At 40.4% G+C, this 15,444-nt stretch overlaps 1 protein-coding gene across 1 annotated transcript in view; it reads left to right on the forward strand.

The window, feature by feature from the left end:
• LOC139447409 (protein Wnt-11b-2-like) overlaps positions 1–15,444 on the forward strand; it is a 102,871-nt gene that overhangs the window by 69,106 nt on the left and 18,321 nt on the right. Inside the window, exon 3 of the mRNA XM_071228742.1 lies at positions 1,495–1,778. Coding sequence (XP_071084843.1) covers positions 1,495–1,778 — 284 coding nt within the window. The remainder of the gene's footprint in view (positions 1–1,494; positions 1,779–15,444) is intronic.

Consider the following 15,444-nt stretch of genomic DNA (forward strand, 5'->3'; position numbering starts at 1 on the left):
TAGCACCATTCGCAAGGAAATGTTACCATTATTTCTAAACTGGAATACCATGCTTGCATTTGTATCAACATGCATAGAGCCCGCGAACGTCACTTCAATAGAATCGCAGGAACACACTTGAAGTTATAGTGTGCAGATTCTTTAAAGAAACATGGTTTATGTGGAAAAGCAATTTCCAGCCAGTCTTTTCCTTTGTATAATTCCAAGTCAAGAAAACACATCACCGAGAGGAACAGAGACGGTTATCACAGATCAGACTCCAGTATACTAGTAACTGACAAACCTGGTGCGATGTCGTCGTGTGATTGCCGGGACATCCTCTTCCCCGCTGATTTTATCAACGTTTTACGTGAAATTGGAAATAAAATGAATTTCACCGGTTCGGTTTCATTGGGTGGTCCCCATAAATGTTTGACTAAATCTTTATTTGGTTTCCAACCCAAACCCGTTACATGTCAAACTGGGGCGTTTTATGCTTATGGAAGCTGGAGGAGAAAGTATTATGGTCGGGGGAGGGTTTGATACGAGTGAATTTTACCAACTACGTGTCAGAATATTGTATTATGCACGAATTCAGATATGTGTTTCGTATAATCGATAGGATGAACACACTAATGTAATAAGCCTGTTAGTATTTTGATCCGTACCAGGATCCGCGAATTCCAGATTAGCATTTTTCATGACTGAATGTCTGAACTTGGGTTAGCGTTAGGGTTAGGGTTATCACAGATCAGACTCCAGTACGCTTATAACTGACAATTCTGGTGCGATGTCATCGTGTGAATTCCATTAAGTGGTAAACTTCTGCGACAAAAATCGCTCCGGGGCTTAATGGTACCGAAATATGCTACTCACCATTTGATACGGATAATCAGATATGAGCTAAAATATCCCTATCAAAAGGGAGTAGTATACTATTCAAAACTGTGTTAAACTGACTTTATTCATTCTCTTAAGAGACCGGAGAAGATTCCGGGGTAGAATAGGTCTTCTGCAACCCATGCTTGCCGTAAAAGGTGACTATGCTTGTCGTAAAAGGCGACTAACGGGATCGGATGGTCAGGCTCGCTGACTTGGTTGATACATGTCATCGATCCCAATTGCGTGGATCGATGCTCATGATATTAATCACTGGATTGTCTGGTCTCGACTCGATTATATACAGACCGCCGTCATATAGCTGGAATATTGCTGAGTGCGGCGTTAAACAACAAACCAACCAACCAACCAACCGTTCTCTTCCACTGTTAACCAGGTTCCTCAATGGTGTGTTTCCAGGTTTGTCAGCACCATGCCCGTGCAGGCAGATTTAACCGAAGTGGTAAACGACTAAGATTGCAAGCTTTGGGCTTTACACCCACAGTACACTGACTCGCCGTGATGTAGCTGGAATACTGTTCAAAGCGGCGTTAAACCCAACCCACTCACCCCCACTTGATCTTTAACCTCCCCCATAACTATCATGACGAATAAAAGATGCCTCCTATGTTCCAGGTACAAGAGAACAGGCCTATGTGTACGGCATAGCCTCCGCCGCTCTGGTCCACGCTATAGCGAGGGCGTGTAGTATCGGGGTGACCACCAAGTGCAGTTGTGGGGCCTTGCCCAACAGTCACACAGCGGGATCGTTCAAATGGGGCGGATGTGGAGATGACGTCAATTTCGGACTACATTTTGCTGAGGCATTTACGAACTCTGGTTTGAGATCTAAGAAAGGCAATATTAAGACCTCGAAAAAAGCCATGATGAATAAACATAATTTCGCAGCCGGAAGAAAGGTAAGGAAACTTCAGTGCGCATGCGTTTTTGATTGATCATTTCATTGGATAAGGTTTAAAACTTGTTACATTTGTGAGTTCCGAACCAATTTTAATGACATGTGAATATGACATTTATCAGTTCACCAGAACACTGCACAACATTAAAACAATCCTTGTTCCTGTTTTTGGCTAATTAATAAACTCACTATATCGTGCACAATGTGTATTGATTTAAATGACAGCAAACTACGGTTATAACGAACACGCTTATAACGAACTGATGGATATTACGAACTTACGTTTTTGGTCCCGAATATTTGCTGTAGTTATGCTGTATATAATGCTATAACGACCTACGGTTATGACGAACTAAAATTAGTAGTCCCTTTGAGTTCGTTATAACCGTAGTTTACTGTAGTATGTTGTTTCTGTATAGACAGTTAACCCAACACATCTTTTGACATTACTTTCGCCTGTGACAATCTATCAAAACCGCAATTTTCATCTTCCCGAGAGAGGCGGTGGGGAGGTCTTAAGGTCAAAACGTTGTCTTGTCACGCCGAAGTTCGACGTTCCATATTGGCACAATGTGTGAAACGCCTAGTATGTTTCAAGCGGCGTAAAACCATACTCACTCACTCGTCCCAAAAACCAGAGTGTGGGGTTGTTGGGTAGCTTAGTGGTTAAAGCGTCCGCTCGTTACACCGAAGACCCGGGTTCGATTCCCGACATGGGTACAATGTGTGAAGCCCATTTCTGGTGTCCCCCGACGTGATATTGCTTTAATATTTCTAACAAAACAGACTGAAACCATACTCACTCGACCTTAAAACCAAAATGTTTATAAATCTGTGTGGGGGGTCTCAGCAAAGTTAATATCACAATTGCTATGAGAATTCCGAACCGGAGTAAGCTGCCATCATTACCATGACAACTATGTTGAACACGTTGAGCAACTTAGACAGTTTCCTTTATGAATGCGTAAACATACAGACGGTATGTCTGCTATGTAAACACATGCGTTACATTCTACTCAGACATGTCTATTTTTGATCGTGAATCAGACAGTTTTTCGATAATATTGAAAACGTTCCATAAAACGCAGGTGAGCTACAGATCCTCGGGGGAAAATTGAGACGGCTTGTTTTTCTTTTTCTTTTCGAATATTTAAACAGATTGTCAAACTATTTTTTTTTTAAATTACAATTGCAAATATATATTGTATAGTGATGACGCTAGTACGTCAATTGGCTGTATTCCCAGTTCAACTTTCCGTTCCAGGTGAACGCATTTAACCCCGTTACATCATAATTGTTCTAGGACTTTGCAAAATTCGCGGCAGCCAAGTTTTTCGGAGTAGCTGCGTTTCATATATTCATCTTCGAGATAATCATATATTTAGAGCAACGACAACATGTAGGTAGTTCTCTAACATCACGCGGTTGTGAACTAGTCCGCCTAAATTGTTACTAGTCTCGGACTAACGGATGAGAGGCCGCGAATCGTCTCGATTATGCTTCTTGGTCTGCTGGCAATCTGTTTCCACCAAACTGGTTAACGATCTGCAGGGGCAGTGGGCTAATCTGGTCGTAGAAGCGTTCGCTGATCACTCCGAAGGTCCGGGTTCGATTCCTTCACATGGGTATAATGCGTGAAGCCCATGTCTGGAGTCCCTGGTCGTGGTATTGCTGGAGTATTGCTAAAAAGCGGCGTAAAGCTGTATAATCTCACTGCTCCAACTTTAAACTGACACAGTGTGATATTACTAAATTTGGCGGCTTGGGGGCACGGGTGGGCCAGTCGTCTAAGGCACCGTTGTGCAGATTTATAATTACGTCCCTTAGGCACACCAGAAACCTATGATCGTGGGTACGAATCCCGGTTCGCTTCGTTTATGTTTCAAGGTTTGTCAGCACCATACCCGTGCTCGTGGGTTTCACCGAAGTGGTAAACGTCTGAGACCTGCATCACTTCGGGCTTACCCCCCACATAAAACTGAGTCGCCGTGATATAACATGAATACTGTTAAAAGCTGTGCAAAACCCAACTCACTCACTCACTCATTGAGAAGTCTGTTGATGGCACGACGGCCTGCATTGTTGCCCATAATATCTATCACTGGATTGTCTGGTCAATACTTGATTATTTGCATGCCGAATCGTGTAGGCGGAGTATTGCTGAGTGCAGCGAAAAACAAACAGACAGCGCATAAACACCCAGAATGAACTACAGGGAAGGTTGTCACGCAAAACCACAGACATTCTTTGCTTCAATGAACTTCCACACAATCTGGAAACGGGCTATAAGCTGTCCGTCTCAGACCCATTAATAATACTGGGAAATCGCTTCACTCAGTAAACGCCTGTGTACAGTTGTACACTTCGCCACGTGCCTCTGGTATTAATTGCTGCCTTTCGCGCGTAAGATTAATGTGGATAGAGAACCGCTTTCGCTTCTGTTTTTGTGGAAAGATTAATCAATGTTAAGGTTACGTTCAACGCGCGCGGAGAACGGGTTGCTTGGCAGATAAATTGGTGAAGGTTACGACATGGACTTGTATTGTAAGCCGACAGAGCTCTTCAACGAATTTACCTTATGTTATATGGTCTTTGTTTTTGCCGCTAAACGACGCAATTCAGTCCCAGCACTGGCGTTCCTTGTAACGGTTGACGTGGACTGGAATAGGCGTCAGTTGACGTTACCTTCGCGGGGCAGCGTTAAGTCGGAACACGTTACGAACTGTAGTTCATGGTCGTGAATGAAATGGGGTAGAATTAAGCTTGAAAGGGTAGAATAAGGAAACAGACAAAGGTAAATGTTAGATCGAAGATAAATGTCTGTGTTTGGATGCGATGTAGACTAACATTTAGTCTCTGAAATCTTATATTACACAATATCCTTTTTGATTTTTAAAAAATCCCTATGCTGATTTCAGAGGTGGAATAGAGGTAGCTTGAGCTGGCTAGACTTGCTTTTGTATGCATTTCTAGATTATGTTTTTAATAAAATAAATATATTCCACGGTCATGGTGCAGGACTAGATGTTATGCTGTTTTTGTGGTTTTCTTTGAGCGGGGTGGTAAGGCCTATTCTAAACTTCTAAAAAAAAAAGCTTTTCTACTTTTCCAATTTACTCTTTTCATTGACTTGCTTAAGTTTAATATCCTCGACTTCGAGTCTGAGAAACACAATAAAGAGGTGATGTTGTAGCCAAATGGTATATGCCCTCGCTCGTCGCACTGAAGGCCCGGGTTCGATTCCCCACATGGCTACAATAAGTTAAGCTCATTGCTGGTGGTCTTAAATTTAGCTAAACTTGTACTTTTTAAAATTACACGTGCATGTAAAACCTGATTTGGAGGTCAGGGGGAAAGACGTTCAATATCTTTAACTACATCATTAGTTCTGATTAAGACTGTTGAATAATAAGGTCCCTGCACCAACACATAATATCAACAATATCATCCGGGTCTCTTTATTGTACCGTAAAACCGGGTCTTGACTTGAATAATAAGTCAGCAATAATCACACCATTTAACACGTCGGCTGTCATTCTATAATTAGAAGTTGACCTAACGTTCTCCCAAACCATTCTGACCACAGTCGGGTGATGGCGTCGAGAAAATTATGCTTCACATTTCCCAGTGATCTGTGAGCCTGACGAAGAGATTAGATCAGTGCCTTTTCCGTACAAAGCGATATGTAGCGGTCTTTCAACCATATCTGTGTATAAGCGCCCAAATAGGACACGTTTTATTACATTTGAAAGGGAATAGCTTCCCTCTCTGTATGATGTATAGTTTCCGACATGCCGACTGACTGCCCGAAGTTCACCGAAGATAACGGATCGGTTTTCGTGAGCAACACGACGTCTCGCCTTGCTTACCAAAGAATGGTATGTCTAGAACGAGATGAAAACAAACACTGACATACAGCTCGTTTCTGTCGACGTTCAAGAAAGCGAAAATAATATACTCAAAGTCTAAAGTGAAACTAGCCCGACCCAGAATAAACGTTAAAGAAAACCCGATTGTTTTTTTTATGTTATCTGTAGTCATATAAACTAATCGGGTGTTCTTTAACTGTTTTTGGGTAGTATATTTTGGATCGGGCTAGTTTCTGGGGTTTTAGTCTTCAGGGGGTAGACAATGGTGTGTGAAACATGACTTTATGGTTTGAAGAAAAAAATCAGTGCTTCCCTGTTTACTATTGACTTAAGTGTGCAGATGGCCGTGTCAAACCTTGATTTTAGACTCCGCAAGAAATTGACTTATTTTATTTTTTAAGTGTATATATACTCAAAAGATTGTTTTGAATGACCAAATATATTTCTATGAAGATATCTTTTTACATGGTCTTTTTGATAGTTCGGTATAACTTGAAGGGCGGGTAGCCCAGTGGGTGCAGTGTTCGATGATCCTGATACGAGTTCGATCTCAGTCTGCCAGGGTACAATATATGAAGCCTAGTGTTTGGTGTACCCTTCTGTGCTATAAGATTCACTCTGTAAACATATAACGCTTGCTAAAAGTAGCTTGATTCACTCCGTAACCATATTACGCTTGCTAAAAGTAGAGTGATTCACTCCGTAACCATATTACGCTTGCTAAAAATAGCTTGATTCACTCCGTAACCATATTACGCTTGCTAAAAGTAGCTTGACTCACTCCGTAACGATATAACGCTTGCTAAAAGGAGCTTGATTCACTCCGTAACAATATTACGCTTGCTAAAAGTAGCTTGATTCACTCCGTAACCATATTACGCTTACTAAAAGTATTTTTATTCACTCCGTAACGATATTACGCTTGCTAAAAGTATTTTGATTCACTCCGTAACGATATTACGCTTGCTAAAAGTAGTTTGTGGGGAATCGAACCCAAATCTTATTCGTGACGAGCCGACGTTTTCACAACTAGACTACAACCCTTTTTGTACGACAGCTTGGTGGAAAGGGACTGTGATAATTTTATTGAGTTCGTGTGACACGCACTGGGTCCTGAGAACATAGAATGCTCTGGACCCGCGTGACAAATCGGTCGTAGCGTTACCACCGTCGTATGCCAATGGAGAGTATGGGTATAACCCCAAGCCTGTGTTAATGTATGGGAGTTAAGACCACCTTAGCGCTAAGGCCTCTTTGTACAAGGCCACCCTAGTGCTGGGTCCCGTCCCACAAAGCGGCATTTGCGCTACCACTACCATAAGCCAATGTTAAAGTATAGGTGTCACTTCATCTCTGCGCCAAAATCGCTTTGTTTAACGGCCAGAGCTCCAGATAAGCTTTTGGTGTTGTGGGTATTTTACCCATGCATTTTAAAATCATTGGGTATCAGTAATTCTATTTGGATATTCAAATTTCTGTTATCCACTAGTTTTTACACATGTGGGTATTTAAGTTAAATATTTTAAAACACTATTCATCTAGTCCCTACAAAGTGGTGTCGTGTGGGTTCGAGAGCTTTATAGGACGATACCACGATACTTCCACAAGAAAGTGTGATGGCAAATGATGTAACTGTCATCGTGGAGTTTGGCAAGGTTGACGGAATGCCCGTTTATAATTTAAAAATAAGTTGCTGATTTGCTAATTGAATACGCAGGGTTACTTCACAATATTTTGATGATACGCACAAGTGATATTTTTGTAGCGCATCTGTAATGTTCGTTGCGTATTTGATCCGCTTGGATTTTATTTTACTGCATATTTCTGCATTTCTGATGCGTATTTTACGCAGATACGCAGCTTCTCTGGAGCTCTGTACGGGTCCAGAGATACGCTTGTACACTTCAAAGTTTCGCTCGTTTTATGTGTTCTCATGTCTTTCTTATATTTACTTCTGTGTCTGTAGTGATGGTTGTTGATACACAGAGATGCTAACCTCCCTTCTCATCAATGTGGATGTGTTAGTTTTGGAAACAACCACAGATAAACTTATCATAAAGGCAGAACATCTTCACGCAAAGACTGCTTTGACAACATCCAAAAATAATATTCCCGTACGTGTGTTACAGGTAAAAACACGTTCCGTTTTAAGTGCACTCTAACCAGATACAGTTCGGAATCAACAAAGTGCCCCCATGAGAGTGAAATGTGATTGAGCTATGTTTATTTCCCCTGAGCCCACGCCAGGTCACCTGTGATGATTGCACCGGAGAGGGGGTCCATCGCTTTTTGACACCCTTCAGATAACTTCTCCAGCAAAAGAGAAACACTAAGGAAGGCATTTTCAAGACGAGATAGCGATGTTAAAGTGTAAAGCTTCAGATTCCACACCGCAGTATTAGACATTAAGAGCAGATAATGAAAGCATGTCGACATTGTATTTACACTGCGATCTCTCGAATGCGAGTCCAAATACTCACGAGTAAACACAACAACATGAATCTGCGGAAAGTAAACAGGTGCGTGCAATGAGTCCAATCTATCTTCGCATCAGGGCTAAAGTATTCACACTTACTTCTGAAAATATTTCTTTTCAAACGCACCTTTTAATATAAACTGTTTTTTATCACTATATATACAGAGAAAGGCTGCATAAAAAATGGAAAGTGTCTCGGGTTATTTTTTCTCAAAGGTGTCTTTCAACACATATATTTTTTCCACCTATAATACCAACAAACACAACTTGTCACACATTGATCTCTGTTCTTTATTACAATGTCAGTTTTAAGTACGGATAACAGTCTATGATGCGGGAAATGTGAAAAATATTACTACTTATTTAATCATTAACACCCTAACTTTAGACTGCTATACCAATCAGTGACTTAGTACCCACTAGCCCCGCCCATTCTATTTTCAACCAATCGGGAAACAGCAGTCAAGAACTCACTTGCATTTTTTTAATTCTGATATGTATGTACAGTTACAGATATTTTCTGATTCAATTACAAATGATAATGCTACATGAAGCTTGTTTCCGACAATGAAAACTACCTTTATTCTGGACCTATGAAGATTCCGGGGAGAATAGGTCTTCAGCAACCCATGCTTGTCGTAATAAGGCGACTTATCTTGTCGTAAGAGGCGACAAACGGGATCGGGTGGTCAGGCTCGCTGACTTGGTTGATGCATGTCATCGATTCCAATTGCGTGGATCGATGCTTATGATGTCAATCACTTGATTGTCTGGACAAGACTAGATTATTTACAGACCGCCTCCATACAGCTGGAATTGTTGAGTAACGGCGTTAAACAACAAACAAACAAAAAACTTGATTCTGGAGCGATATCAGTGGTAACTATTGCTATTTTAACTCGTCATCGATATCGATCCCTGTGCAATCACAAAACGATGGATCAACAAATCGTAAATAAAAGCGACAAAGTTAATCTGTTAATCATGTGAAATCTCTGCTAAAAAAAGAGCCGATTTTACAATGTAAAAGATTCTTGCGCAAATCTCGGCCCGATTCTACAAAGCGATCTTACCTCTAAGACGATCGTAACTCCCATACTTTAACAGCACAACAGTCGTAGTGCTACGATATGGCAAGCCGTTTTCACATTTATTACGGAATAACAGATATCTTCAATTGTTTTAAAGATATCTTGAATGGAATTGAAGAAATCTTAAATACAGATAATTGTAGATATCTGCAATAAAATTTAAGATATCACGAAATGAATTAAGGATATGGTGAAGTGCATTACTGATATCTTGAAAAGAATTGCTGATATCTTAAATTTGATTATTGGTATCAAAATATGATTTAAAGATATCAAAATGTCATGTTTTGTTATGATGTCAATAATTCAATTCCTGATATATTGAAACTAAATACAGATATCAATAATTGATATCTTTAATTTGTTACCATTATTAAAGACGTTACATTAATATTGTTACTTCAATTAGATAACTGATATCAATAATTGATATAAAGATATCAAAAGAATTAATGATATATTTTTGGGATTTTTGATATCAGTAACAGTCAGAATTAATGATATATTGAATTGAATTAAAGATATCTATAATTGAATTTAAGATATATGTAATTTATTTGTGGATATGTATAACTTATTTCAAGATATCTTGAATTGAATTTAAGATATCTTGAATTTATTTCTAATATATCTCTGTACAGTAGGATGGTAATTGTTTAATGATATCTTAAATACATTTAGAGATATCACAAACTAATTTGTTGATATCACCGTAACATTTTAAGATATCAGTAATTTGATTATGGATATCAGAAATGAATTTAAGATATCATTAATTATTTTTTGATATCTTAAAAACATTATTGATATCTCTAAATGAAATACCGATATCTTTAAAACAATTGAAGAAATCTGCAATTCCGTAATAAATGTGAAAACGGCTTGCCATACTACGATCCCTTTGTGGGACGCAGTCCTGCAATCCACAAGCTTGGGTTGTCGGTTTATCGAGAGTTCATCCAAACAACTCTTATGAATTCCTCTCATTGTATAAATATTTATTGTATATTTGTTACTTTGGGAATTGATTATTTTATTGCAGATCCAGAAAACAAACTTCTTGAAGTGTATGTTGCTATAAATGCGTGGACAGTTGAATAAACTGCTCCCCGCCGTTTTGGTCTGTGTGAGGAATAAGGACTTTCAAGACGTTTTGTCAGTGGAGTTACGAAGTGAACTTTGCGATATCTGTTTCTAATGATTGCTGTGGTATGGGTGGGAATGTGCCTACAATTGGTTGGTGGACAAATTATGTTCGCGGATTAGCTCACGTGTCAGCGGTTTGACAAATCATTGAGGTTTGGGTGTATGTTTGTGTTGCTGATAATTGCTCTTGCCAGTTCGGCCTAAGTAAATATTTTAGTGTCACGGAACGAACGTAAATCTTTCTTTACCAAACACCAAACTTTTTACAGCCTGCCGTAGCACTTGTCACTTTTTAGGTAAAAAAAATAATCTGTTCGTGGCAAAAATAAAATGAAAATAAATTATCTCATTTATTCAGAGCACGTAACGCAGGGGGTCCGAAAAGGATAAATTATATGTTTTCACATGAATGAATTGGTTGTTTATTTGTCCCCATTCACACATGACGGTAACCTCAGACCCTTAGCCATAATTGGTCTTGTTATTATTATTAATATCATACATTTCAGAATTGTTAAAGAATGAAACTTATATACATTTTCACAGATCCTGATAAATGAATAAAATCTATCGCATTAGAATACATAATTTTTTTCATAGCTAATGAGCCTTGAAGAATTTTATTACATCTCAAGTATGTGTGTTTGTATTGAGATGTATAGCTAAGATAGTCCCCCTGACACCACTATGCCCGACGTGGGTAGTATGTCGTGTCCGTATGCTCCAATGCCTATTTACACAAACAAAATCAAGTGGCGATGGCTAAAAGTCAGCACATTGTTTACAATACCAAATTTATTTTTCTTGCTTGTGTTGATACAGTGCGTGGAGGTGAAACTCGATCTGCATTCCGCGATGTAATTCTTTCCCGTAGTCGTTTTCTTTCCTGGTGATTCAGGGGCCATCTCCAAAGTGAAATTGTTCATTATTTACAACCAGGTGGTATGTTTCGTTGTCAAAGTACGTGCCATCTTGCTTGTAGGTGAACTTCACTTTGATTAAAAAAAACAGCGACCTCGTCAATGTTAACAGAATTTGTTATTTATAAATGGGTATTAAATTATATAATTTACAATCACTTCATTTTGATATAATGAGATGTAATATTTGCAGATAGCGATATGAATGAACGGATGGGACACCCAATGCAGCACAACCCCGTTAATCTGGACTGTGTTAATTCCAAAAAACCCGTTAGCCCGCACTGTTCTAATCTGGAAACCCTTTTAGTACGGACTGAGTTAATCTGGACAATTAGTGCGGACTGCGTTAATGCGGAAACCTGTTACACCAGACTGTGTTAATCTGGAAACCCTGTTAGTACGGACTGTGTTAATCCGGGAACCCTGTTAACCTGAACTGAGTTAATCCGGAATCCCCGTTAGTGCGGACTGTGTTAATTCGGAAACCCTGTTAATACGGATTATGTTAATCCGGAAACCCCATTAGTGCGGACTGTGTTAATCCAAAATCCCCGTGAGTCCAGTCTGTGTTAATTAGGAAACCCCAAAAGAGGCATTACATTTTGTTATGGTTTTGAAATAGTTTTGTTTGTTTCACGCCGCACTCAGCAATATTCCAGCTGTATGACGGTGGGGGCACGGGTGGCCCAGCCGTCTAAGACGCCGCGATTCGCAGTGCAGAGTTACGTCCCTTGGGCACGTCAGAAACCTCTGATTGTGGGTTCGAATCCCTGTTCGCCCCGATTATGTTTCTAGGTTTGACAGCACCATACCCGTGCTCGTGGGTTTCACCGAAGTGGTAAACGTCTGAGACCTCCATCACTTCGGGCTTTCCTCCCACATTAAGCTGACACGCCGCGATATAACTGGAATACTGTTAAAAGCGGCGTTAAACCCAACTCACTCACTCACTCACTGTGTGACGGTGGTCTGTAATAATCCAGTCACTAAGACAATGAGCTTCAATCCACGCTATTGAAATACGATGACATGCCTGACAGCCAGATCCTTTTTTGTTGCCACTTACGACCAGCATGGGCTCCTGGGAACCGATATTCTTACCCGAAATCCCCACTGATCAAAGAAATATTGCAAATTATTCGTCTATGCGTAAATGTGTGAATCCAGATGATTTCTCAAGAGATGGTATCGTCCGGACTAGGGGTGGGGTGGTGGTTATTGTGTTACTTCTCTAATACCCCGTCCACATGCGCCTCGAAACGTTTGTATACACGTGCATACGTGTGTAGAAATACATACGAAAGTATACTCGTCATGTGAACGCGTTTACTCATGTGTGTATATTTACACCAGGAGCAAATTTGCATCATGTCTGGATCAGGTGCAAATGTAAATGTAAATTTGCACTGAGTGTATATGTTGCAATGTGAACGTTCATGTCAACGTAAGAGGATGATCTAATTAATATCTGTTCGTTTGCCAACACCAAACAAATTGTCAACAGTTGCCAACTTTTGTGCGTATATACAGAGTCGAGCGGACGGTGTTTTCTTTTGGTTTCAAGGAGTCAAAACTTTGTGTACAAATTAAGTCAAACACATGTTGCTTCACTCGAAAATTTTCGGTGCAGTAACTCTATTCTAATTCAACTTTTGATTAGAAAACAACCTGTTTTGTGTTGAAAGTCGTGAACAGACTGACGAATATGTGTGCCTCACACAATTTACATACTTTATTTACACACCTAAGATGCTCTTCATGTGAAAGCATAGTAGATTTACATATATAGTTACACATGTGTTAAATTACTCACGTGAGTAAATGTTGTGCATGTGAACGGGGTATAAGTAACTGTTTTGATAAGATATATGTGTATACAAGGAATTGAAATCTCTTTTGAGACGATCCCTTATAAACATGTAACTATTTCTCTTCCATGAATGTAACAGGAGAGTTCTTTAAAAGGGGGATTAACTCTTACATGCTTTCTGATTACCATCGTTAGAGAGCTCAAAGGAGTTTCCTAGCATGCTGACAGATCTCTAATCCTTAATTTCGTTTGTTTTTGATACCGTGACGTCTCGTACATCTCATGGGCTGGGGTTTATTTGAACATTCCAGATTAAGTTCGTTTAGACATTCCATATGTTTCAGCGGCAATCATGATAATAATAATAATAATAATAATAATAATAATAGCGCTACGTTAGTATTAACCCTGTAACTGGATCGTTATGGATGCGAAATTCATAAGGGCTCCAAGAGTGAGTGAGTGAGTGAGTTGGGGAAAGCCCGAAGTGACGCAGGTCTCAGACGTTTACCACTTCAGTGAAACCCACGAGCACGGGTATGGTGCTGACAAACCTAGAAACATAATCGGGGCGAACCGAGATTCAAACCCACAATCATAGGTTTCTGGCGTGCCCAAGGGACGCAACTCTGCACAGCGAATCGCGGCGCCTCAGACGACTGGGCCTCCCGTGCCCCCAGAGCTCCAAGAGGATTGATTATACAACCCTCATGCCTTATGAGGCGCTAGGTTTACAGTCCCAATTGCCATGTCACCCTATCGAGTACCCAATGAACATATAGGCACAGTCGACGATGATCTTATTAATTCCAAGGCACCGCAATTCTCTGCTATAACCGAAATGCTGTTCATAGCGGCGTCAAACTAAGCACAATCAATCACAATAGTATCCTCAAAGAGAAGTGAGGGAGTGGCGTTTACTCTACGCGGCCTTCATCAATATCCCAGCAATGTCAAGGCGGAGGACCCAGGAATTGGGCTTCACACATTGTACCCATGTGGGGAATTGAACCATGTTCGTCACCGTGACGAGCGAACGCTTTAACCACGAGGCTACCTCGCCGCCCCTCAAAGAGAACCAAAGAGAACTTATATGAATTCAACTCACACAAGGAACTGAGCAGAGGCTTTATAAAAATGAACGAATAAGGGAGTTAGGGATTTTTGTAATATTGGTCTGTTGCAAGGACGTATCCTGAAAGCTTTATAAAAATGAACGAATAAGGGCGATTGGGATTTGTGTAATATTGGTCTGTTGCAAGGAGGTATCCTAAAAGCTTGACTTACTGACGTCTAGGATACTATTCGCCTGTATTTGGCGTCCGCGGTAACCGACGGTGAGGGTGAGAAGTCTGAAGCCCTATCCAAGCATGAGTGGTTAGTCCCGTGATAAAACCTTTAATATGGGGCTCTATTGCCGGGGAGATTTAATGATCCCACGAGCATTCGGAGCATCTATATCTTGACATTTTAATGTCGCATTAACCCAAGCTGGCTGTTAAAGGCGTATCTTGTCTGGGCGATAGAGACCAGTCAAGCGACAGGCTTCCCACACCGTGAGTGGCTGTGGACTGATAAAACCGCTTTATTCATTCGTATTTCTTATTGCACATTTTCCTGAATACATACACATTATAACAGTCGCCTCATGCCCTCTCCCTCAATGTAATGGTGTTTGTTGATTTTTGGGTGACAACGCGGTGGGCATGGGGCCTTTTGCAGTGTGAAATAACGCGCACCCGTGGATAGGGATTCAGGGTTAGAATAGATTCCCATGCATGGGACGACTGGCAATGCTCTGTGACTTGATTGACATGTACATGTTCCTGTGTTTTGTCAGGTGAGTAATTGACTTGCCTTTGCATGTGTTTGTGATGGGTGCCGTGGGGCAGGATACACTCACCTCTTCGCGAACACCTATCATCACTATTTGATAGTGATTCAGAAACACATGCTGATGGTTGTAGTCATGGTAACCGTACAATCGTCTCTTCCTTCTGCAGTTTTCTTATGGATATGGAAAGGGTTTTGTAGCGTTTATTTATTCATATCCGAAAGACGTGGAAAGTAGCTCATGATGTCAGTCACTAGATTCCGTGGACCAGGCTGTATCATTTACAGGCCGCCGTCATATGGTTATTTCTGACTGCTGCGTTAAAAAAAACCAACAACAAAAAACAATGCTTACCTTTACAGACCAATCTGGTTGTCAAGGTGTTATTGTTTGAATATGGGACAACAGGTTTCCCTAGGCGCATCTTTTCACGTTTTCTGTTATCTGTTACTTCATACTACGGATATACCGAAGCAAGATTGGCACAAAATGCTGCTACACCAAAACCCTGTTAAGTC

The sequence above is a fragment of the Haliotis cracherodii genome, unplaced genomic scaffold (assembly GCF_022045235.1).
Source record: "Haliotis cracherodii isolate W230 unplaced genomic scaffold, xgHalCrac1.p SCAF_7, whole genome shotgun sequence".
Taxonomy (NCBI): Eukaryota; Metazoa; Mollusca; class Gastropoda; order Lepetellida; family Haliotidae; genus Haliotis; species Haliotis cracherodii.